Here is a 24,257-nt window from a genome sequence, read left to right on the forward strand (position 1 = left end):
GAAACAGTGCGAGGAGGACTGCAGCTTCTGGTGCTGATGGGAGAGCGGTCGAGGGACGTGATTAAGGCTTTGTAACATTAACCCTAAGTGCCTCTTTTGGTGAATGGGTTGGCCTGTTGTGGAGAACAGGAGAAAGGAAACACTGTAGTGCTGGTAAGGGCAGATTTCAACTCTCTACTCAGCATTGCTCAAACACTTCACGGAAGCGTTGTGGAACACTTGAGAGTCACACAGATTTGAGGCTGGGGATGGTTGCTTTTAATTGAGGATGTTTGTGGTCTGTGTACTGATTAAGGGTTTACATTTAAAAAATTGTTTTCGTTGCTGTATTCCAGGTACAATATCAGAGATGCATGTGGTCCAAACTTTACACAAAGCTAATTCTGGTGTGGGGAATACAGCCTTATGCTTCCTGGTCTGCTCTGTGTCTGGAGCTTGTTTGTATGCCGTCTGTTATGTATCCACATCAGGGACTGTTGCATGAATTTGTATTGGGGGACGCAGATCTGGATGGAGATTATTATTCTCATTGATCACACCTCATTTAGGGCTGCCTGTAGGGTGTAGCACCTCTTTCCTGGAGAGTGTCCAGGAGGCTGCCCCTGCTGACAGCTGCTCTCACTCCTCCGGCTGCAGCGGCGTCTCTCGTACACCTCCCCACAAAACAGCGTGCTACTGTGAAATACCTTGGATCTACTTTGTGATATCTGCATGTTGTATCTGTAGCGACACGCGAGCAACGCCGTGCACCTTATCCGGAGAGACAGAGCGTCCAGACGTTAACAGAGGCTGACAGCTATGCTAAGGAGTATAGAGAGGGGTGGGGGGGTGGGGGGTTATAAAGTGCTGCAGGATGCTCTTTTTTTATGCTGTCTCTCATGGGACATATAGCACAGGCAGCACTGAGGTGACAGTACCAAGGACAAAACCTATCTTTGGCTGCTTGTACCTCTAAATGCTTCATGCTGACTCTTGTGGCTTTGCCACAGGGCCTTCATTATGACAAATAACTCTCCTTATATAAGACAACGAATTCCAAGTGTGGAGTATCGAAATGTTATTTGTTATTTGCCTGAATTGTGGCCTGGTTTCAACTTTTGCATTATCAGTAGGAAAATAATCCAAATATAATATGATTTTGACATTATGCACAAAGAGAATAATTTATTCCTCAGGGCCCCTTCATCGGACTCCGTGTCCTGAAGTAACATCTTGAAATATAAACCAGGTTTATATTCTTTCCCCAGAGGTAATCTCTGCTGTGGTAATTATCAAACACAGTTGAAAGGCTTGTATTTGGAGCGGTCACACGATCACTATAGGCACAGGGTTGTAAATAAACTCCGTGGCGGATGTAAGGAATCCTATATCTGGGTAGAATTACCTCACACATGTTCCAGCATCCAAGCACACAACGTTCATTAAACCCCAATCAATCTGTTTGTTTCCTGTCTCCATGTTTGCTTCTCCACTACCCACAGTGCAGCTGACTGTTTTTACACTGAGCATGCTCTGAAGCTGCTTTCTGCCAGGCTCTGAAACATTCAGGCAGGCTCATTAAGTCCCTACCTCAGGCTGCTTCTCCCAGTGGCTCTCACACTGAGAAGTACTGAGTCTCTCACACATAACCACAGAGATGAGAGAAATGCTTTGAAGTCCTCCCATCTTTTCTGTTTTGCTATTGACTCCTTCCAAGAAGGCAGCTGGTGACTGAATGCTGGAACTTGAGGAAAGAGGCAGAAAAGAGGGTCACTACAACTGTTTATCAAATATACTCTCTTAGATATTCTTGCAATGTGTGTCTGTGTGTGTCTGTGTGTACACCTTTGCACCCACCCTTAACCCTTATTCTTCCTCCTGACTAGCACTGCTCCCTCTGTCTCTTTGTTACTGCTTATATGTGAGCCTGTTGCCACACTGACAGTATATTTCAGTACGATGTGAGTGTGAGCTCCAAAATTGGCATCTTGGAATATTTTCATATATGTTCTCGATGTGCGCATGCACAAACACAAACACTAATTGGCATATAGTTTATATATATTTGGTATATAGTATAGTATGTGTATCTTTAACATATATGAGCTTCTCATTTATCTGCAAGTACTGAGTGTATTTGCTAAGGAAACAGGACTCACTTAACGGTCAGGACAGTGATCAGACCTTGAAGGCAAAGGCCCAGAATATACTGGAAGGATTATACATCTTCCAGGAAGTGCTGGAGGACGTGGCGAGGCAGAGGGACATTTTGGCTACTTTCTAAGCCTGTATATGATCATACACCTCTCCCTTTCTGTTTCTTGTCCACCCAAAGCTTGGATGTGCGCTTACAAACATCGCCATCAAATTGAATGGGGTTTCTTTATTTCTAGAGCCCTGATTGCCGGAAATATCTCCTCCCACTCTTTGGGAACGTATATGAAGATATATAAGAACCCTATATGGGAAGCCCCTCAAAGAATGAGTCAGTGATTTAGTCTGGCACATTAGCACAACACGCTAACATTGTGATTGCTCAGCTGCTGTCAGCTTCTCACTCCAGGTGAGAGAGAGCGAGCGCTGAGTCTGCCCATTGCCGGCCCCGGCTCGAGCGTCGGTGTGCTGTTGGCAGACATCGGCAGAGAGTGGCAGCGTTAAATGGTCAGACACTGTCACCAGTCACAGCATCCTGCTGTGCTGATGGGGCATTTTCACCACTACTTAATCTTTACAGCAGGGAGGAAAAACAGGAGTGGTGTCTTTTTCCACTCTCTGATTCATCTTGGAGAACAGGATTTGGGATGGACAGAAAGAGCCTAACATACTGTCCAATGCAACACTTGAGAAAGTGTGAAATGAATTTCAGCGTGTTTCATCATACTGGAGATGGAACACTAAAACCTTTCAATTGAGTGTATTTTTGTGCTAGGATTTGGCTTTGTTTCTAGAATTCTCTCTCTAGCCTCTGTAGATATGCTGTATATAGATTGAGACAATTTCATAGTTGCATATTTTTGTCAGTTTCTGTTTTAAAACAAGATGCCCGAATGTCAGTTGCCACATCCTATCAGCAGTGCTGCAGAAGCCCTCTCCTCTTTCACGTCCTCTCCACTCAGCCTTACATGCAGATTGGGTCAGTGTCTCGGTGACAGAATGATTAATCGACCTATCAGGGGACAGGGAAAGGGGTTGTGCTGGAGGTGGGGGGTGGGGGGGGGATGTATGGCAACTGGCTGTAAATGATCCCTGCTGCTCCTCGCTTAGCATTCAAACGCCAGCGCCTCCCACCTCCTTTTCAAGGATTCCTCCTGATAATAGCTGAGTCACATTCAGCTGCAGGTGAGAATAAGCATTGTTTTATCTGCACAAGCAGGATTGTAAATGAGTCTCTCGGGAAGGCCCTTTGGGTCAGCACACAAAGGCTTCTCTCTAATTCTGCTCAGTGAGATGATCTGTTAGGCCTCAGTTTTTTGACATCCTTATCTCCGCCTCTGCACTGAGATCTACAGTTAGACAAGCGCTGACAGGGTTTTCACATTTGTGGACATGAAGCCGTTATTGGTTGTCAGCTTGTATTTGAGGCGGGTGTGCCTCCGGTCACAGACTTTACTTTTTGTGCAGTAAGCGTTTGTGTATTTCTGTGGCTTTAAATTTCTATTCATGGGTGGTTGCATAAGCAGCTCCTCTGACTGTGTTGCAGATGAGTGAATGTGTAAATTTCACCATGCTGCACTGTAAGATGGCGAGGGGATCACTGCGCAGGGAAATATGTTTCGTGAGGTGTTTTCTTCCAAGTGCTATGTGTGAAACATTGTGTTGTCAGTCCTCCTTTGAAAATCAAACAGGAGATGTGAACATTGATCTTGTATTGAGCTTGTATTAGGGTCCACTGTAAGCCTCTTGTTTTAAGTTAGGGGACATTTTGAGTTGTGCAGACTGAGGGAATGACAAATAAGAAATTCATTTTCAAACTTTAAACACTGTTAATTCCCAATTACTGCATGCTGTCAGTTCATTGGCAAACTCTGTCACTGTGTTGTAACAGGTTTTAAGCTTTCTGTTTAGGAGTAGATTATGAGTCTGCCTCTGCAAAATCCTCCCGGAACTTTTGTTAGGGCCTTGGCTCGCCACCACAAAATGACAAAACAAGGAATGTTTAGCCACTGCCTACCTACGTAGGCCTGCCTGTGGGTGCCAGCGGAAATCTGTGTTCAGAACTGTGATGAAAATAAGGGATACAGAGGATTGGGGTCTGGCTTGGTTAAAAACAAGAATATAGAACAAAGGAAAATGCTAAGTAAAGCAGCTGCAGGACAGAATATGTGAATAATTCAACAATAACATTGAATACGAACCAACTGCCACAGGTAAATGTTCAAGCAGCTGAGAGCTCACTTGATGAATGTGAGGAGAAATGTCAATTGCTGCAATTTTATCATCATAACAATATTACAGCCTTTACATCCAATTATAGCCGCAGGTTCAACTCGGGCCAACTTCCACAGACGATCTCATCCTTCAATGGTAAATAACAAGCAGAGCAACCATCGGTATCCCCCCTGTAATCCTATTAAAACTTGGCCAAAATGAGACCATTAAGACTGAGCGAGCCCCAAGTCCATTTCAGCAGGAGTGAATTACCATAGAGCAGCAAGAGTTCAGGAACAAAGCTGCACATTATCTCTAATTGAAACAACAGCACCATCTCAGCGAAGCTCTCTGAGTGCTGTAAAGCACTGTCTGCTGGATCTAATGAAATACGGAATCCTTTGATCCATAAATGCTCCAATTCACATTTTTAGCCATATGAGAAAAACAGAAAGTTTATCGGTCAGTTGTGATCGGGGAGCCAATAATCTATTTCCATTCAAGTGCATTTATTTGAAATTGCAAGCTCACTGCGATGTCTTTGAACAATCCCTTTGATTAGTTTCCTCCATATCACATGCAACTTGACTCGAGCCTAAAATAGCTCAGTGGGATTTCGATGATACAGCCACTCAGCGTGAAATTTAGAAGTACAGGAATCAGAGTGCACACACGCGCGCACACGCACCCACACACACACACGGACAAGCCACCTCTGAGAAAAAGATATTCTACCCTGCTGTGTAAGAGGCACCACTCGGTTTGCATAAAGGTTGCAATGGCCTAAATATGAAGAGATGATATTAAGATCCTCTCTGCTGTGTAAATCTTTGCAAGTTACTAACTTCTACTTTAATTGGTTGGTTTGGGTTTTTTTTTGAAAGCACATCTTACTGCAGGAATCACATTAGTGAGATTTAGCTTAAATGAAGCTTTGCAGGATTCGTGCTCGTTCAGCTGGAGGCCAAGCACTCCACACGCCCACACATAACCCGTCATGTCACAGATGGCACAGGGGGGCTCAGTGGGGGGCTGAATGATTACGTTAGAGGGGTGGGGGGTCACATTATTCAGATTTCTTTGTCTCTTTGATGACCCTTGTTAATGCTTGACTGTCAGATGACCTACAGTTTACCCCAGCACCTCTTTGAAAACAGCAACCTTTCCGCGACGCTTGGTGTTCAATAATTAATTTGCCGCCCCAGCGCTCATGACAATCGCCCTGAGCCCAAGTCGCTCTCTGCCCTCACCCGTCTTCTGTACATTTGAGGAGGCCATTTTGACAGCATTAAGATGTACTTGCACACACGTATGCACCCGCCCACGTACATCCAAACAAATATAGATAACGGCAGCACTAGACAGCTGTGTGATCTCATGCAGAGGCAAGCTGCAGGGGGGGAAACAATGAACTCCTGGTCTAGCTTTAGATTGTTAATTAATTGTCGTTCAGGGTACTTGTTGTTGTGTAATGGAACATCTGTATGACTTTAGCCTTCTCTCCTTAGATTGTTTTCCTCTCACATCTGACATGGGTACTAATGAACCCCTTGCAAATGAATTGTCCTGTCTAGAGGGGAGCTGTCTTACCAAGGGGAGCCGTCTTGCGGGCCCAGGGTTTCCCCCATCACACCACTGCGGTCAGTGGCTGTTGGCGTGCGTGATGACAAATAACACATCAGCTTCCCTTGTTTACATATGGCGAGGGAGCTAAATCAGTTGGTATCAGCAGAGTTTGACAGGTGCAGGGTAATTATGCACTCGGTATTAAGCCTCTGGGCATTTTTGAAGATCACAAAATAACTCGTATTTTTCAGTTTATTAGTTTGTTTCTTAAAGTTTGAATATTTGTGTATAATGTAAAAGTCTCCTGCATATATAAACCTATAAAACTGCTGTGTAATTGCCGATTCTCCTTTCTTTGCCGGCTCGTTTTTTTGCAAAACAGCCTGGTTATGACGTGGGATGGCTCAGCTCGGTTTGTTTGCGCACCCACGGTAAAAAGTGCTTGATCGGCGTCCAGCTCTGTGCAGTGTGTGGAGAGATAAGGGCCGGATCATGCCCACAGCTGCTCGGGGCCATGAGGCGGAACCATTTTGTTTTAACTTACACTGCCGACTGAAACCGTAATGAAATGAGACACACACACACGGGGAGACTGAGCTCGCAAATCAACACGGCAGTATTTGAGTATGATGTGAAATGCGTCTTTGATTAAAACTCTATTAATAAAGTGTGTATCAATGCTTTCTTCATCAGAACACTGCTACACACAAAACAATCACAGTCTGTTGACAGTTGATCATGTACGCTGGAGCATTTTGGGGCTCATTGCCTGACTCATGGGCCAAGTCCGTCTCTCTCTCTCTCTCTCTCTCTCTCTCTCTCTCTCTCTCTCTCTCTCTCTCTCTATCGTCCCATCACTTCATACACTCTGACGTCTCGCAGGCATTGTCTGAAGGTGTATTGCTGACTTCTGTACAAGCTTTGTACAAGCTTTGTGAAATTTATTGGCTGGATGTGAGTGGTATGAGCCAGCAGGACTAATGGCTGCCATAAAACAAGTGTGTCTGCGTCCTCTCCGTCCGTCCTCGCTGTCCCCTCAGAGACAAAATGTTTGACTACATATCCAGGAATTTTAATTTAACTGGCTGGGCTAAGTAGCAACAGCCCATTAATCTGAGATGTACGTGTATGATGGCTGAGGAGACAGTGACCACGTCAACACACGTCTGTTTACTGTTTCCCGTCAAATGTGCCAGAGAGGAACATGAATCATTATTTTACCAATAACACAAACAAATGCATTTAGTATATTGCATTGCCGCAACACACCGCACAGCACACACACTATAGGACTCACTGTACATGTAAGAGGCATTAACTTCCCTGGCCCCTGAATAATATAAGCTTATCCTTTCTGCTGTCAGACTCAATTTGAATAATTCATGTGTGGCAATAAATAGAGACAGAATCTCTAGCCCCAGCATGGAGATCTGGCACTGGGAGATTCTCGTCTTTCGCCCATATCAGCACGAGCCTAATAAAATCAACGAGAGAAGTCTCCTCTTGTTGTGCTTGTCATCTTTCTGAATCGAGGTCTCGCCCATTCACTTGTCGTTCTGTTGCCAGCCTGCTTTCAGCTGCTCTTGTCACAGTGTGATTTCTGGAACCGATAAGAGCTGATTGAACATTTGTCTGGCCTGTAAGAACACCACTACAGAATGGGTGGGAGTTGTTCATTTTGTTTCAATCTACGGTTAAACACTTATCCTAGCCAGACACTGTTGGCTCAGGCACAGGGAAGTTTCAGGACAGCAACAAAAGTGTGATGAATTGATTATAGACGGTTATTTAACTCATCATCCATCTACCACACAACTCCGTGAAACATTTCAGTATGGCTGCAAATGGCAGAGACAGCCATGATCAATCATTTTGAAAAATAAATTCCTACTCAGTGGAAATGGATTGAATGTTTGGAGTCCATTGATTTAGACTGAGTCATAAAAGAGCTTTACTGTTTACCGAAACGTCTGTGTGATTGGTTCTGTGAATATATCGTTAGCTCTGCACTATTACTCAGTTAAGGAAAAGCACACTTTCATAATTCACTCTCTTTCACAATTTCCTTATTATTTTATACAACTTTGTTTTTATAAGGCTAACGAACAGCAAATGAACAAATGATGGTGAGGAATCTTGCTCTTGGATTTCTGCCATTTAAGGTGGACATTCTGTGGCAGAAGAGGGTCTTGAGCCTGACCCATCACAGGAATGACTATGTAGGAAGTAACTGGACGTCCTCTTTTGAAACAATATGCTGTTAAACTATCAGAGACAGAAGTTTAATATCATATCTTGGTTAACGTTTGCTGTGTGAAGACACCTCATTTGTTTCAACTGCTTCATATTTCATTTGAATATGAAATGTGTATAAAAAGTTGCACAGGTGTTTGTTAAGGTTATGACGTCTAACAGTTTTAGTTTTTTAATTGTTGGTTAAAAAAATACTAAAGCCATGTCATTACGAAATCGAGTAACAGCAATATAACAACGGGTCTGTTTTAAGACCTGTTGTTTTACATTAAAGTGAGGTGAAAGGATTGCTAGCGGAGGCTCGTACCTCTGAAACAAATGACTCACAGTAGTACCAGCAGATGCTTGACCTTCTGGAAATCATAAATAAGTGTAAACATTTGTAATTTTTATATTTTCAGCTGGCACACTCTTCTCGAATAACAAATAGATGAGGCACCCTTACACAATCTGGGGCTTGCATTTTATGCTCGCGTTCCCAATTTGCCCCTTTTCATCGTTAGAGAGTGTAGATAATTTGAACTTAGTTACAGAGGCTAAATGTCTTTCTGTTCCAGCTCTATTGAAATGTAATGGACCAAATCTTATTCACCTGTGCAGGAAATTAAGCTTGACAAAGCACAACAAGTGATGTTTTGGAAATAGTCTATAAATTATTCTCCTGTTGTGATTGTTTTCTGGTAACTTACGCTGTGACATTTAGCAGTTGACCACAAAATTTAATTTCACGAGGCCATTTTCATGTGTGCCACATTCTTCCATTATTACATTTTGTTTTGGACAATAATGTGCAGGTCAGAAATATTGCTGTGAGGATGTGAGCTGAGTCTCTTTTACTGAACACGATGTTTCACTGCTGTTTACAGGGACTCTGAGTGCAGCCTAAATGCCGGACAAGTGGAACTTGTTGAAGGACAAACCTGAGGCCATGGTAGCTGCTGAGCCAACAGACGCCAGCGCCAGCGCCTTGACCATGACTCCAGCTCCCGTCTCTTTGGTATCTGAAAACTCAACGGAGCCCATCAACAAGAACGATGCCTTTGATGAGATCAAAAACAAGTTCTTGAATGAAATTGACAAGATCCCACGTGAGTACTACAAAAGCCAAACTCGTCCAGATCAACCAACTGCTAGTGACACTACTCTAAGCAATGATTTTAGGATTAGATTTTCTCTTTTGCTGCAGGCATTGAAAGTCTCATTATGTCTTTATTCTGTATTGATCAGTGGTTGACCTTCCTAGTCTGAGAAATCTAATTTTCACCAAATGTAATTGCTAAATTAGCACATCTTAGTCAATATATTTGGCCCTGGCCATGACATCAAGTGGGCTAAATGATTGGTTGGTCAAATGTCAAAGATTGTCTTTCTTTCTTCTCTGATGTATGTGCGTCTATACATGGCTCTGTATATTTTCCTCAGTGCCATCCTGGGCCATCATTGCCATTGCCGTGGTAGCTGCTTTACTCATTCTAACATGCTGCTTCTGCATCATCAAGAAATGTTGCTGCAAGAAGAAGAAGAACAAGAAGGGCAAGAAGGGGAAGGGTGAAATGGGCATGACGAACCTGAAAGGGGGAGAGGTATGTTCATCATGGGAGGCCGAGGGACCCGAGTCACACTTAAGAGTTGAGCCTGTCCATTTGGGATGAGGAAGGAAAATTCATATTTGTAAAGAAAAGCATGTATTTGTAAGGTCACACATTTTAGTGAATTATTTAAAGATAGCAATCCTTTTTTAATTTAAGTAGTTTAGTTTTTAGTCTGTTACTGTTTGTGATGACTTTCTAACCCAGTCGATGTGTATTCACAGGTTTAAATACGTTCCTGACCCACCATGCTTTTTCTTTCTTTTTTGTTGTTGTTATTTAATGTATTTGTCATTATTGTTACTGTGTTATTGTGGATTTCTCTCTCTCTCTCTCTCTCTCTCTCTCTCTCTCTCTCTCTCTCTCTCTCTCTCTCTCACACACACACACTTGTGCTTTTGGGATTTGCGTGGAAAATGACACGGCTCCGAATCTATTCATCCCAACGATTGTTTTCGCAGTCATTAAAGAGTAATTATGAAAACGAGCAGTTAGCACACTGCCTTTGTTTTAGGTCTTTAATTCCTCACAGATTAATGACAGTGGGGGGACGCTTCCAATGCGCGCCGGATGATTTGATGAAGCACATCTGGGGTAAAATGAAAAAACAAAACGGAAAAAAGTGAAGTTGTGTAAAACACTAAAGATGCTATTGCGTTAATGAGGCAGCTCTCCTCCGTGTCATTTTCCTCGCTCCCCACAGTGTAGCTGACTGCATTTGCTGTGATTACCCTTCTTTGCTGTCTGCTGTGAGTTCAATCTCTTCCTTTGTCTCTGCTCTCCTCCTCCCCGCTTTGTGTCTTATGTGTGCTTCGTGTATCTTGACTGTGGTGGACTTCTCTGCCTACGGTAGGTCTGATAGCACGCGGAGCCCCTCTCTGGCCGCTCTGTGTAAGCGCAAGACCAGGGCAGGGGGTTGGGGGAAAGAGGTGGCGGGTGGGCTGGGCTTGGAGGGGTTGGATTGCAATGATGACGAGTGCTATGGCTTCCTTAGTTTTGCAAGCTTAGGTGCTGCGGGTGCTTGAGGAATTTATGGGAGCGATTTAAGCTGCTTCGCAAATCCACTGATGTGATATGCCGCACCAAACTGCTACTGTATGTCTTGAATATCCAGAGATTGCAATTTCTTTGGGCTAATAACAAGAACAAAGACCTGTACAAGTGCAGATGTCTATGGTTTGAAATGATTACTCATCCTATGGTTGAGCTGTTGAATGATGAGTGCACTCAGCAACTCACTAGAGATCACTAACATGCATGTGCAAGGGGTAAGCTGGGTATTTGTCAAATAGCAGGTAACCTTACGAGGAGCTTTGAGCATGTTTCCACCACAACACAATGCAAATGCGCAACACAATGGAAAAACAACACAGTGACAGTGACGTTCACCCTCGTTTACCCTCAACACATACATTGACACGGCCTTAATTTCCCACACGCACAGCTTCACTTTGTGCAAACATGCTCAGAGGGCTTGTGCCAGATAAAGCAGTTTGTATTTCTTGACAAAGACCAGCATATGCCCTTGCAGTAGGTACCATTGAATGGCCACAACTTGACTTGAGAGTAACTTTCCTGGATGACCCATGCTGCTGACTCATTAGGTGGCAGTCATTGACTCCCTCTCTCCCTAAGGCACCCAGGTCTCGCTGAAGAGAAATGGTGGGCCGGAATGTTTGCCCACATTTACAGACTTCTGAGGCCTGAGTTCAGTCATTACCAAAGTTAAGGTGACATTCATTTGGCTGTTTGAACACGTGTCGTTTTAAAGCCCCACGGGGTCGACCAAAGGGCATGCATTCGGACATACCATGTCTTTGAACCAGAACCAGAAAATTCAACATAGCATGGTCCCTCCATGGATGTGTACATATTGCTCACAGCACATATATAACGTCCAGAAGCTTTAGGCCTGGAAGACAAAAAAAAGCTATTTCAGAAACATCAAAACACGACTTTACCTATCAGCAGAAATTATTCAGTCCTTCATTCACATTTTCCATCAGAAAGAAATGTTTTCTTCTATCCTGCATTGTGTGGCCTGGCATGCTTGAATGAAAAGCATTTACCACGTCAAAGGTATAGAGAATGCCACATAAAGATATGGTGTGTAATGTGGATGTGTGAGTGTGTTAGTGAGACGAGTGAGAGAGTGAGAGGAGAGAGAGAGAGAGAGACTTTAAGCATGCATGAGAGCTTGCATGAAAACAATGCGTGTGTGTGCGAGCGTGAAGTGTGTCAGTGCTGTACGTGTGTGTGTGTGTGTGTGTGTGTGTGTGTGTGTGTATATTATTTGTGTGTATGCCCTGTTCCTCTTCCAGCTCCACGGTGAGTAGCTGGACGCTCCAGTCTTATGAAGACAACAGTATTATTTGAAGAAGACAGCCATAGGAAAGTAGGCCAGACTGATCGCACAGCATCTCAGTGCTCACTTTGATATCCATATCAAATTGCTCTCGCTCGGATAGTCCCAACTGTCTCAACAGAGATAAAAGACTGACAAGTTGTGGGGTATGATGTAAAGGCAATGCAAGATGGCCGATAACACAGGACTTGATCTGCCTCATCGTTATCTCACGAGCAGCTTCAGCTCCATAAGACACTGTACGCTGCTCTGCCATTTGATTCAGAATGATTTATATCAAAACATAACCTGTAATCAATAGCTCAAACAAATAAAATGAACATTAAAATGATGATGATGATAGCACAGGAATTACAGCCATAACAATGTAACCTAACAGGGGTAACTATTTCACCGCTCATCCAAGTAGCTTCATCACTTCCAAGTCAGTGATGGGCAGTAAAGTGGCATTTAACCTCCGAGAGTCATTCACCCCTTTATAGACATCAAACAGCAGTGCCTGACTTGACAAGTTGAAGCCTTGTTGGAGGATCCTGGCCTGATGTATTGGAAAGTTTGAGAGTCTTTCAAGAAGAGAGGAGTGTCAGGAATCACTGAGTCACTGTCAGCAGTTTGATCGTATCACCGTCTACTGTATTTGTAATAGATCTGTCTCTTTGGTGCTCAATCTTCTCTCTCTCTCTCTCTCTCTCCCTTCCTCGCTCTCTCTCTCTCTCTCCCTTTCTCTCTCTCTCTCTCTCTCTCTTTCTCTCACTTTCTCTCTCTCTCTCCCTCCCCCTCCCTTTCTCTCTTTCTCTCTCTCTCTCTCTCTCTCTCTCCCTTTCTCTCTATCTCTCTCCCTCCCTTTCTCTCTCTCTCTCTCTCTCTCTCTTTCTCTGTCCCTCTCTCTCTCTCCCTTTCTAACTCCCCACTCTCTCTCTCTCTCTCTCGCTCTCTCTCTCTCCCCCCTCTCTCTCCCTCTCTCTCTCTCTTTCTCTTTCTCTCATCACACAACACCATAGAAACCTTGAAAAAATTCCTATTTTTTTCTATTGCTGATGTGGTAACAAAGAAAAAAACAACAACAATAAAACAGCAAATGGTGTCACCCAAGTAATAGTGAAATCAAGTCAGGTTGCAACCGTGGTCATCGATGAACAGATTGCACTAGTAGCAGCAGGGTGAGCAGGGGTAAGTGGCAGGTAGGTGCTGTGACTAGCCTGGCTGCTGATGCCCGAAGGTTTTGGTTTCCAGCTCCAAGCCATCCTCTCATTCTGTCTTTCTGCCGCCCCCTCCCCCCCTCCTCTCTCTGTCTTTACAGAAACTACAGGACGATGATGATGAGGAAGATGATATAGAGCCTGGACTGACCGGGGATGAGAAAGAGGAAGAAGTAAAGGAAAAGGAAAAGCTTGGGAAGCTGCAGTACTCTATTGATTATGACTTCCAGGAAAACAAGGTGTGTGTATTGGTGTGTATGTGTGAGCTGGTCAGGTGTTGAGGTAGCAAGCAATGATTCTGTCATTTCTGGACTTTTTCGAGGGTCGTACTTTTGATTGTGAGTGAAAATGACTTCATACCATGATGCCTGAGAAAGCAAACATATTCACCAATCAAGTGTCATTTTCCTGATTCCTTGATTTTGGAAACACTGACTCGAAAAAAGCACTCAAATTGTTTCACTTATTTGTAGAAAATAAGACTTTTAGGAGTCAAAAGCAGACAGATTTTTAAACTTGTGCAGGTTATTGTTAGACATTGTATAGAAAAGAGCAGAAACATGATGAGAACAATTTACTAAAACCAAGGAGGTCTTATTATCTTGTAAGAATCTTATGATCTGGGACACAATTATTTTCTTGGTAAACAGCAATGCATCCCTGTCTATAGATTAGATTAGATTAGATTAGATTCAACTTTATTGTCAAAGAGCAAGTACAGGTACAAGCCGATGAAGTGCCGTTTTCACACCATTCATTCGTCAGAGTAAGTCAAAATCGCTGCCCCTCAAAAAAAATTGAGGGGCAGCGTGCGTGTGCAGGTGGGTTGTTATCAGTGAGTCTTACCTATAGTTGCTCTGCCTGACTTATTCCCTAACCTCTTCCCTTCCCAGCTGACTGTCGGCATCCTACAAGCAGCAGATCTCCTCTCCATGGACAGCGGCGGCACCTCTGACCCCTACGTCAAAGTGTTCGTCCTCCCTGACAAGAAGAAGAAGTATGACACAAAAGTTCACAAGAAAACGCTCAACCCTGTGTTTAATGAGACCTTTGTCTTCAAGGTAAGCTGAAGTGGCATGGCTCGCTGTTTGATTGGCATCTAGAGACGTATTTCAAACTATTACACTTACATTTCATCATAGCCCCTTTGTTTGGATCACCACCTCATCAGATATGATGTAATCCATCTCAGCGTGTGGGCAGCACACTCAACAACATCCATGGATGAAGCTCTCTATTTCTTCAACTATACATAATGTTTGTGTCAGTGCCAATGCTGAAAAGCAACGGATTGAAGGTGTCTGAGGAGAAGGTGATAAGGAATCAAATTAAAAGAGAAAGCCACCTCTGTTGCACCATGCCTGCTGACACAGCACCATGAGAATAGAATCAAACAGCTTAACTGTGTGAAAGACGGGACAGTCCTGCTGAAACAGCATGTTATTAAAGCTCTGAGCTTCAGGCCAAACACTAATAATACTCTATCATTTCAATCATTACCGTGAGTGGCTGATTTTCCATTTGGGACTTTTTAGCAACACCATATGAGGTGTGCCCGAGGGTGTGTGTCAATATCCAAACTGACTTGAAACTATGAAATGTATATATAAATATAATGCTTTTGGGGTGAGTGTGTGCTGTACATTGTTAAGAAGAATCATTGTTGTTTTCCCAGATTCCATTCCAAGAGATGGGTGGGAAGACTCTGGTCATGTCAGTCTACGACTTTGATCGCTTCTCTAAACACGACGTCATCGGGGAGATTAAAACACCCATGAACACCCTGGACCTGGCAAAGCCAATCGAGGAGTGGAGAGACCTGGACAGCGCCGATCAGGAAGAGGTGAGAGTCACGCAGCAGGTCGTAAACGTTCTGACATCAGACTGTCGGCAGGGTGACAAATCGTATTAAGGCAAAACCGCGTCCTCCATGGAAAACAACCCGATTGGCTCGCGGTGCTGATCAAATTGTATGCAGACAAACAGCCAGATCACAAGAGCGAAAGGAGACAACTATGGCTATTAGCCAATGAGACTGTAAGGACAAAAAGGCGTCTTTGACTGAACTGAAGTGCACTCTTCCATATTAATTGGCCTTCGGTGAAACACCTTAGGTTTGTTTACATCAGTGCATGTTTGCATCAGTTAGTCTATTGAATATGACATCGGAGCTCAGTTCAGCCATTAAGTGAGGCAGGGGGCCATCATCCTCACGACAGGGAAGGAGTTGATGGATCAAACTTGACAGATTTATCAATATCACTTATAAGATGCAGCAAATATGAGTGTTGAATTTTTCAAGACATCATAGTGGTACACTTACCTTTGCCTGTGGCCTCACATTTTATTCATTTGAAAGCATTCCTGTTGCCATAAGTTCAGAGCTTATGTATATATTTAGTCTTATTATAATATCCTTTGAAAGTCACAGCTTGTATATTTATGTTACACACCAGAGAACAAAGTTTCCATTCAGCTTCACACCTGCTTGAACTCTTGTCTCTCTCTCTGTCTCTCTTCCTTTCTCTCTGTCTCTCTCTCTCTACTTTCCTCACTCACACAGCCAGAGAAGCTGGGTGACATTTGCATCTCCTTGCGTTACGTCCCCACTGCCGGCAAGCTCACCATCTGCATCCTGGAGGCAAAGAACCTGAAGAAAATGGACGTGGGTGGGCTGTCAGGTACGTAAGGAAGCGTGATGGGGAGGCAGTGGCTCAGTGGGTAGAGCTTCCACTTGGGAACCGGAGGGTTGCCGGTTCGAGCCCCTGCCAAGGCGCCCCTGAGCAAGGCACCGAACCCTCAATTGCTCCCCCCTCTGCGAAGGGTGGTAATGTAATGTAAGTCGCTTTGGATAAAAGCGTCTGCCAAATGATCGTAATGTGATGTATACCACACGCAGCCTCGCCGACACAAGCTGAATGAATGTGATGGAAGTGATGGTGGTGTCAGAGGTCAGCTAGGTTTGGATGGATGTGAGATTTGCCCGTGGTGAGCTGCTGCAGTGTGTGGAGGAGCACAGCCATTAGGTCGCTCCTGCTTTGCTCACGTGCTGACGCTGCAGTACTCACCATGCAGCAGCTGTCACTCCCTCTGGCCTCAGCATCAGCTCCATCTGTTGGTGCACTACAGCACTGCAACCCCCCAAAGAACATACAGTACATGTTGTGTTTTTTACCTGGATACTAAGACACGGGTCATCCTTCTGTTTTTAGATCCCTATGTGAAAATCAACCTGCTGCAGAACGGGAAGAGGCTGAAGAAGAAGAAGACGACGGTGAAGAAGAACACCTTGAATCCTTACTACAATGAGTCCTTCAGCTTTGAGATTCCTCTCGAGCAAATGCAGGTAGGCAGAATGTTGCCAGTGCCAGAATAGTGGAAACTACTCTGTTTAAAGTATCCCCAATCTTACATTTACTGCGAAAGGACAAATTCTCCCCCCAGTGTTAATACAACCTGTCAACCAATCCCTCTCCAGTTCACAGATGCTGGTCAAATGAACATCTTAATCTGAACATCTTTGCTGTATCTGAGGGCTTCTTTTTAGAGATAAAGGGAGATTAACACAATCATACAAAAAAAAGTATTCTTCTTTCGGGAACAAAGATAAGAAAGGACCCCGCACAGTGTCCTGAGGTCACACCTAGAACACTTTACTCAATAATGATGAGATTTGTACTGACAAGGATCTACCTCGGGTCATCTTCAGACGCTGTGCAAGGTACTTTCTTATCTTATCCGAGGAAAAAGGTTTCAATTTAAATGGAATTTTCTGCAGTGCTGCAGTTTACTGTGTAATTTACATAACCGGTGCACTGACACTGGCACACTGAAATGGAATGCAGCCATTACTACTGTTTACACATGCGTTTGATGATTCAAAACTTGACCTATGAGAAATAGCAGTTATAGAACCGAGTGTAGGAAGTAAAAGCAGAATTTCTCAAGTACAAGTTTATCAGACAGTAGTCACTTATAGTAACACGAGTTCTTGTAATTTTTTCAGCCAGTATCCATGTTACCGTCCTGGCATATTGAACTTTGTTGTAATGCTTCACCCACTCATTTTCTCAGAAAATCCAAGCTGTGATCACAGTGTTGGATTATGACAAGATTGGCAAGAACGATGCCATCGGCAAGATCTGGGTGGGAAGTAAGTCCACGGGGGCCGGCCTCAAACACTGGTCCGACATGCTGGCCAATCCACGCCGCCCCATTGCCCAGTGGCATCCACTGCAGCCAGAGGAGGAGGTGGACGGCGCCCTCGCAGCCCTGAACGCCAAGAAGTAAACTTCCACTAGCGCTCATCGCCCCACCCTCCCTGACCCCACCCAACAACCCCACCCTCCCCACAAACCCACACATCTCCCATCAGGTCCCAAATATCAGTGTATATTCCAGAAGAACGCAACTGATCTACACCTGCCCCCCCCCATCCACTCTCCGCCCCCCCCTTCCACTCCTTCCCCCGCCATCCCAGTGACGCATAGATACCATTTGACATGATGGGGAAATAGTGTTTAAAAAGCCTCATGTTATATTAAATCATGTCACTGAAAAAAGAGGACGAGTTCCAGGATGGACAGATGATCCGTTGATTTCCTTTAGATATATTTTTGTATTGGGGTTGTGCTTACATGAATAAGAATACAGAGTAGATTATTGAAGAACAGTAGGAGTGCTAAGTGGGAATCTGATGATAGAGGGGATAAAACATACATCCACTCATATTGTACTTCTCACCCTTTCCCTTTATGCTTAGAGTAGTGCTTAATAATAAAATGCTTTATACTGCCATATGATAGAGAAATAACACAAGCAGGTCCATTCCTTAGGTGTACTGTGCACCATGTTCCACACCTGCCAATTATCATTCTAGATAATTCTCTTAGTTTATCGTACATTCCTAGAGTTGGGTAGCACGTAGGGGTAGACACATATCCAGTTACCCACAAACACACTGCCTTTTCTGATTAGTTAACCTTGCATCCATAGTCTCAGGAAAACTGAGAGAAAGCTGAAACTTCCATGCCTTTTTTTCTACACGGGTCCTTATTACTCTGTTATTGCTCCACTCGATGAGAAAGAAATGTTCCGATTCAGCTTGTTTAGGCGACGAGAGAAAAAAAAAAAGAGGCTTGCGACTAGTTTTAGTTTATCCACAAAGTGGTGATGTATGCTGTGAGGGGAAGAGAGGGATCGTCTCGGCTCACGGTCCAGACAGACGGGAAAGAAAGATCACAGTGTCTCCTTTACAGACTGATTCTACCCGCCAATGACATCATATTTAACGGGTGTCGTGCACTGCCTGCAATCTGCCACCCACACACCCACACACCCGCCCACCCTTCCACCCCAACCCCCCCCTCTCCCCCGTCCTCCCGAAGCCTCTTGATTCTGTATCTCACTCCTTCAGTGCTACTGCCATTAGTCATGGACTTACAACAAGGGTTTTACTTCAAAGGAATCCCTATAACCGTCTTACAGTCATAAAGGAGACAAGCCTTCCAAGTAACAAAATAAGCAATTTTCAACTACCAGGGACGCCTTCCAGTTAGTGGTGTTGTTCTCTTCATTTCTTCCTTTCTCTATTCTCCCTTATGTCTGTCTCTCGCTTTGATTTATTTGCTTTTGCTTAAACTTCAAACACCCTTCTTCCTTAAGCACTTTAAATCCCTAAGACGTTATGTTTAAATACCCTCAGAAACCAGAGCTTTAAGTATTTATTTTAAGGGATCTTTTTCTTTTTTTTGGGTGGAGGAAAGAGCAAAGGGAGTGCATTATGTGAAAGTGTTTTGTCGTCGTTGTCGCTTCTTCCATTTTGTCAGCTTTTTGTGTATGCATTTTGTTTGGATATTACCTTTTCTCATTTGTTTGCAAGGACACGGTCTGGAAGAAAGCACTGATCCGTGTGTGTTTTATACACAGCTTACCAAACTGCTGAATTTAATTGCACTACTGGGTATTATTCTGTTCTGTGGTAATTTGAAACTGTGTCGTTTTGTTGTAATGAAACACTGTTAGATTGAATTCTTTGTGGCACATGTGGCTTGTCAGACAGGTCGCCTCCATGCTGGATAAGAGACACGTTTCAGTCTAATGCTGCTCCCTGGCTCCTTCACACAAATAATCCATTTTGAGGGTGAACTATCAAAGCTGCTGTTTGTGCTCGCAGGCCCCAAATCCGTTATATTCACTCTTGTGTAGGAGGATTTATTGGAAAATTATAATTAACTCTCTTTGTGAGCACCAAACCAACAGCAAAACTCCACGAAAAAAAGCGAGAAAAAGTCTTTCAACATCAAATGCAAGGAATTTAATATACACTGGCTCTTGAATTTTACTCTCTGTCGAAAATTGTATCTATATCTGTATCTATTACTTTTATTTTTTTATATCGGATAGAAACCAAGTTCAGATTTGCGTTTTTCATCTCACATAATCTATTTTCTTCTGTTGATCTAGCAACACTAAAGAAAAGGCAACATGGAAGCAATCAAGCAACCCATCAGTGTGTAGTTTTGCCTATATACATAGCTCAAACACGTTGATACTGCATGTTTATACAAAATACTGTACATAAGAGCATGTTTTAGAGACGAAGCAAAAATATCTCGTGTACGTACGTGGGTGTCATTTGTCATTTTAATAACACAACGAAGGAAAAAAAGATGCACTGTATATTTTCTAAATGAAACAAATGTGTATTTATTTTCCATGAGGGTCATTGGAGAGAATGTCATACGATATTAGAGTACTACTACTAATCATTTCCACGCCTGAAATTCTTAAGCAAGTGTGTCGTCAAGTACCGTGTGTGAGTTCATGTAGGATGAAAATGTAGCCGCATGCTTGCTATCTAACTCCTTGTGATCCAAAAATTTGATTTAATGACATTTTATCGACCATATGTTTTATTTTTAACATTTATCTGTAGGCCAATGTTTGGCTTATTTCTGAATACATTATTTATTGCTTTTTATTTTAATATATGTTTTTTTTTTATGTTTTGGATCGGAGGAGGGGCTCCAAGTATAACAACTGACAGATTTGGCTACAGTTATTCTGAAATATCTCATCGGAATTATGAATAATTCTGCAATCTGTAGGTGGGTTGTGGGTGTTGTGATTGATGCCAGTACTGACATTTGGACCCAGCTGTTTGAAAATCATTTCCAAGGGCCAAAAAGATGATTTTTTTCCGATTATGTTTACACAAATGCCTTGGAATCCCTTCTTCTCTCTTTTATTTTGACTTGGATCCCTTTATTTTTTTGGCTTCTATTTAAATGACCTGAACCCCTTCACGGCTGTGTCTCTTTTACTGTGTTTATTATACAAATACGTGTACGTGTATACAAGATAATAAGATAAAACTAAAGCCATAAAACTCAAGCACTAACTCTTTAGAGCTCAGCTGAGTAGCTAGGGTTGATTTATGAGAAAAAAAAAGTCCGACGCGTCTTCATTTCCTCTTCTACATTCCTTTCCGAGGTCTTCGTCCATCAAGAGGGCAAAATGCATTCTGCTGTACATGTGAGCACTGAGAACACTTGTGAGTTTAGTAGAGCGAGTGTGTCTTTTTCTACTTTCAGAGCCGTTGATGTCCTCGTTTCGTATAGAGGTAGCTGATTTTACAGTATTGTGATTAGTAATGTGTATGCCTTGTTTTGATAGTATGAATTCTATAGATATATCATCACATGAGGTTCTCAATAATACCACAAAAATGATAAGAGAGTATGTTCTATTTCATGGGCTGAGTGCAATTTATGAACCAAACTGGGTCACTTTTGAAGTTTCTCCTAAACATCATCTGTGTTACTGCGAAATGACTCCACAAAACGATATTGTAAGAGCTTTAACAATATTCCAGGTGGTTTAGAGAAACTGAACAAACCCAAGTTTGAGCTCTGAATCCCTCCCATAGAACTATGCATAGCTTTCATTTTCACCTACATGTGGCAAAAACAATTACTCACTTGCGCCACATTTATTGTTGAGTCAATATTCCTCCAGTAGGATTTTGTGCACAGGATAAGAAAGTCAGTTTTACCTCAGTCACTGGATTATCTGTGAAGTCTAAAGTCAAGCTGCCATTCAGTACTCAACCTGGCAACAATCTACAAAAACAATGACCGGTCGTCTGACCCCTCGCAATATTCTAATTAAATCCCATCAATGCTCCTGACTGTGACCAAACAAATGCACTGTGCATCATCAAAGATATGTTTTCAGTGTTTCAAAATGACTGCCAGTACTGAAGCTCAATTGCCTGCTTCCCGTCGACACTGTTTGAATCTACAAAGCCAAACTAATTATACACGTAGACGCAGACAGCACGGAGGCAAATGTGATTGCAGGTACATTTATAGCACATCGGAGAGGTTTAGTTTGAGTTCTTTCCCATCGCCGCTGGACATTCAAGTTCTATGGGGGACAGAGACTGAGAAGTGTGTGTGTTTGTGTGTGTGTGTGTGTTTGTGTGTATGTGTGTTAAATAGATGAAGCGTAGGCCCTTTAGCAGACATGGTGCAAAAACGCAGCACTAGAGCATATATTTAATGTCAATATCCCGTACAGGTCTGCATGCATGGGACACATTACTCATAAATGTACATCTTCGTGGGTATGACTGTAATAATCAAACCATCATAGTTACATTTTAAATGTGGATATATTCTATGATAGGATCACGTTTTTAATAGCTATATAGACAAAACCTTATGCACAACTTCATCTAAAACTGCCGGGAAAGGCAGTGTTAGATCGCCGCTCACACTCAGTTGTGTATTTAATTTATTTTTTACCAAACGCTGGGATTTAAAAAGGGAAACTGTCCAAAGTTCAGACGATCATTTCCCATCCTGTTCAAATGTGTTGAAAACCTCTCAGAGGGTAAAGAAACATGTTGTTTTGTCTCCTCTATAACTCTGTTTCCTCTTTGTATTCTTGTGCTTCTGTGTAATCACTCCTTCAATCCTTTTATGTGTTGTTTAACATAGAATGTTGTTGTGTATCTACCTTTTTGTTTGATTCTCCTGCTTTTACTTTGCGTCTCCCGCCACATGTATGTGTATCCGGCTATGTACCATCAGTGTCAATATGCTGAATAGGAAGCAGCTCACCGAGTTCTACATTCAATCTGCTTTGTCTGAGCGTAAAAACAATGCCGGCCTTCATGTTTACAACATGGACAAACTGTATACTGCCAAACATGCAGGACCGTACATACCAAACTTCCCTCTTGAGCGCTTAGTCCTCCACCTCCCACCCTCGATCTTTGCTTTGTCCCTCATCACCTCTTTCTCCTCATCCTCTTTTTGAGCATCAGAGGACAGTCAGGTTGCGTCCTCCAGCTGTGTTTCTTCGTGTCTAGTGTTGTGGTGCGTGTGTTCATGTCAGTACTTGTGCCTACTGTGGATCGCATGCTTTAGCCCTTGACTGGACACAAACGTTGCTCACCAACTCCTCTTGACCCTTATGTGGACAAACGTTGGGGATCCTTATAAAGTTATCAAGGGAACCAAATAACTTATTACAAATTTATCATATGTGTTACCAGTTCTGTAAAAAAACAAATAGGAAATAAAGGCCTTTTAATTACCATGAGTCATTGGTGTTTGATGTTCAACTCCACTGCTGCCTCACCGGCTGACAGACATTAACAGCACACACAGAAACATTCTCTTCTTTTTACAATTTATTAAGCAATGTGAATAAACCACAAACTTTTCAACATGATACACAGCATAATTCCATGTATTTACAGCACATATTTGGATTTGTTTATGAAATTTTACTGGATGTGACCAAAGACAATGTTGGTATAACAGCATGCTGCTCTGATTGGCTGAAAAAAACAAAACAAAAAAACATTCAAGGAACATAAACAATGACGTCAATCCACTAAGGAAGTGATGAAAAGATATTCATTTCATGTCTACATTTCAAAAGTGTCACACACTGATTTTGTTCCTGTATTTGTGTTTTCATTATTTGTCGGCAAAAATAACGTCATACGTTCTCTTATATTGAAATTAAAGTGAAAAAAAGAGCTTAAAGATTCAAACTAATAAATGCATAAATAAATAAATATATCTGTTACAAAACTTATCTTATAGGACATTCTCTCACACACACACAAACACACACAGACAATCTCTGAATTAGCGCTTGAAGAGATAGTAGCTACAAAATATATATATGTAAATTACCCTGTGGTTTTCGCTCTGTGTGCACAGTGGTGCTGCGGCGATCAATTAATCGATTATGGCATAACATTAAAGTATTGCAAAGGTTTCAAAATAACGTACAAATCTTTATAATCTGTCCTCCTCTCAATGTATCTCAGAGTACAAGCAGAGCTGTGATATCTGTCCTGTGAGTCGCTTCAGCAGTCTGACCACTGAATCGCTTTAATGGCATCAACTTTCACATTTAAGACAATTAAGAAAAATTGTGACTGCAGAGAAAGTGACGTTCAAACGCGTGACATTGTGATGTCTTGTGTGATTTGGTTAGAATACACAATCAGATACAGCGCCTTCATGCAAAACCCTGGATTTGTATAAACTGGGTCTGGAAAATGTCATTGAAAGAGTGAGTGTGTCTGGTCCCTATTTTGAAGATGTATGAAGTATTAAAAAATAATAACAAATCAAGTACAAACGACTTGTGTAACTCCCAACACACAGTGGCTGAAATTTGGATCATCAAAAATCTGATCTCAACTGAAGAGGACAGAATGAGCGATCACCACAATTGAGGGAGGAGTTACAACTTGGACCATCGGTGATGATGATGTTGCCATATTGTGGACGGAGGTGGAGCTTCATCTTGTTGACTCTTTCATTTGGACAGTTTGCTGATGACTCGAATCAGAGCCCCGTTCTCGTCCTTTAGCCTCTGGTTGTCCGACTTGAGCTCTGTTAAGAT

The 24,257-nt window shown here is 42.7% G+C and overlaps 3 protein-coding genes across 4 annotated transcripts in view; 2 read left to right on the forward strand and 1 right to left on the reverse strand.

Annotated features, from left to right (window-relative positions):
- oard1 (O-acyl-ADP-ribose deacylase 1) overlaps positions 1-9,129 on the forward strand; it is a 35,844-nt gene extending 26,715 nt beyond the window's left edge. Inside the window, exon 8 of the mRNA XM_076166377.1 lies at positions 9,033-9,129. Within this exon, the coding sequence (XP_076022492.1) occupies positions 9,033-9,052 (20 nt within the window). The 3' untranslated portion in view covers positions 9,053-9,129. The remainder of the gene's footprint in view (positions 1-9,032) is intronic.
- Positions 9,053-22,926, forward strand: LOC143012988 (synaptotagmin-2-like). Its single transcript, XM_076166376.1, has 8 exons — positions 9,053-9,254; positions 9,589-9,749; positions 13,430-13,558; positions 14,213-14,380; positions 14,995-15,162; positions 15,883-16,000; positions 16,532-16,665; positions 17,394-22,926. The coding sequence occupies exons 1-8, from the start codon at positions 9,053-9,055 to the stop codon at positions 17,607-17,609; spliced, it is 1,296 nt and encodes a 431-aa protein (XP_076022491.1). The 3' UTR covers positions 17,610-22,926.
- Positions 22,927-23,021: 95 nt separating this feature from the next.
- ppp1r12b (protein phosphatase 1, regulatory subunit 12B) overlaps positions 23,022-24,257 on the reverse strand; it is a 9,179-nt gene continuing 7,943 nt past the window's right edge. For both annotated transcript variants that reach the window (XM_076167140.1, XM_076167141.1), the window contains one exon: positions 23,022-24,257. In XM_076167140.1, coding sequence (XP_076023255.1) covers positions 24,171-24,257 — 87 coding nt within the window. In that variant the 3' untranslated portion in view covers positions 23,022-24,170.

Source organism: Genypterus blacodes, unplaced genomic scaffold (assembly GCF_046128005.1).
Source record: "Genypterus blacodes isolate CSIRO-AG114 ecotype Tasmania unplaced genomic scaffold, CSIRO-AGI_Gbla_v1 ptg000156l_1, whole genome shotgun sequence".
NCBI classification, from domain to species: Eukaryota; Metazoa; Chordata; class Actinopteri; order Ophidiiformes; family Ophidiidae; genus Genypterus; species Genypterus blacodes.

What these genes read in the sequence shown, in the direction of transcription:
- LOC143012988 (XM_076166376.1), top strand. Translation starts at nt 9,053, where the DNA reads ATGCCGGACAAGTGGAACTTGTTGAAGGACAAACCTGAGGCCATGGTA. An exon ending in CGAACCTGAAAGGGGGAGAG is followed by an intron (nt 9,750 to 13,429) that starts GTATGTTCATCA and finishes CAGAAACTACAG; the next exon opens with GACGATGATGATGAGGAAGA. An exon ending in GGACGTGGGTGGGCTGTCAG is followed by an intron (nt 16,001 to 16,531) that starts GTACGTAAGGAA and finishes TTCTGTTTTTAG; the next exon opens with ATCCCTATGTGAAAATCAAC.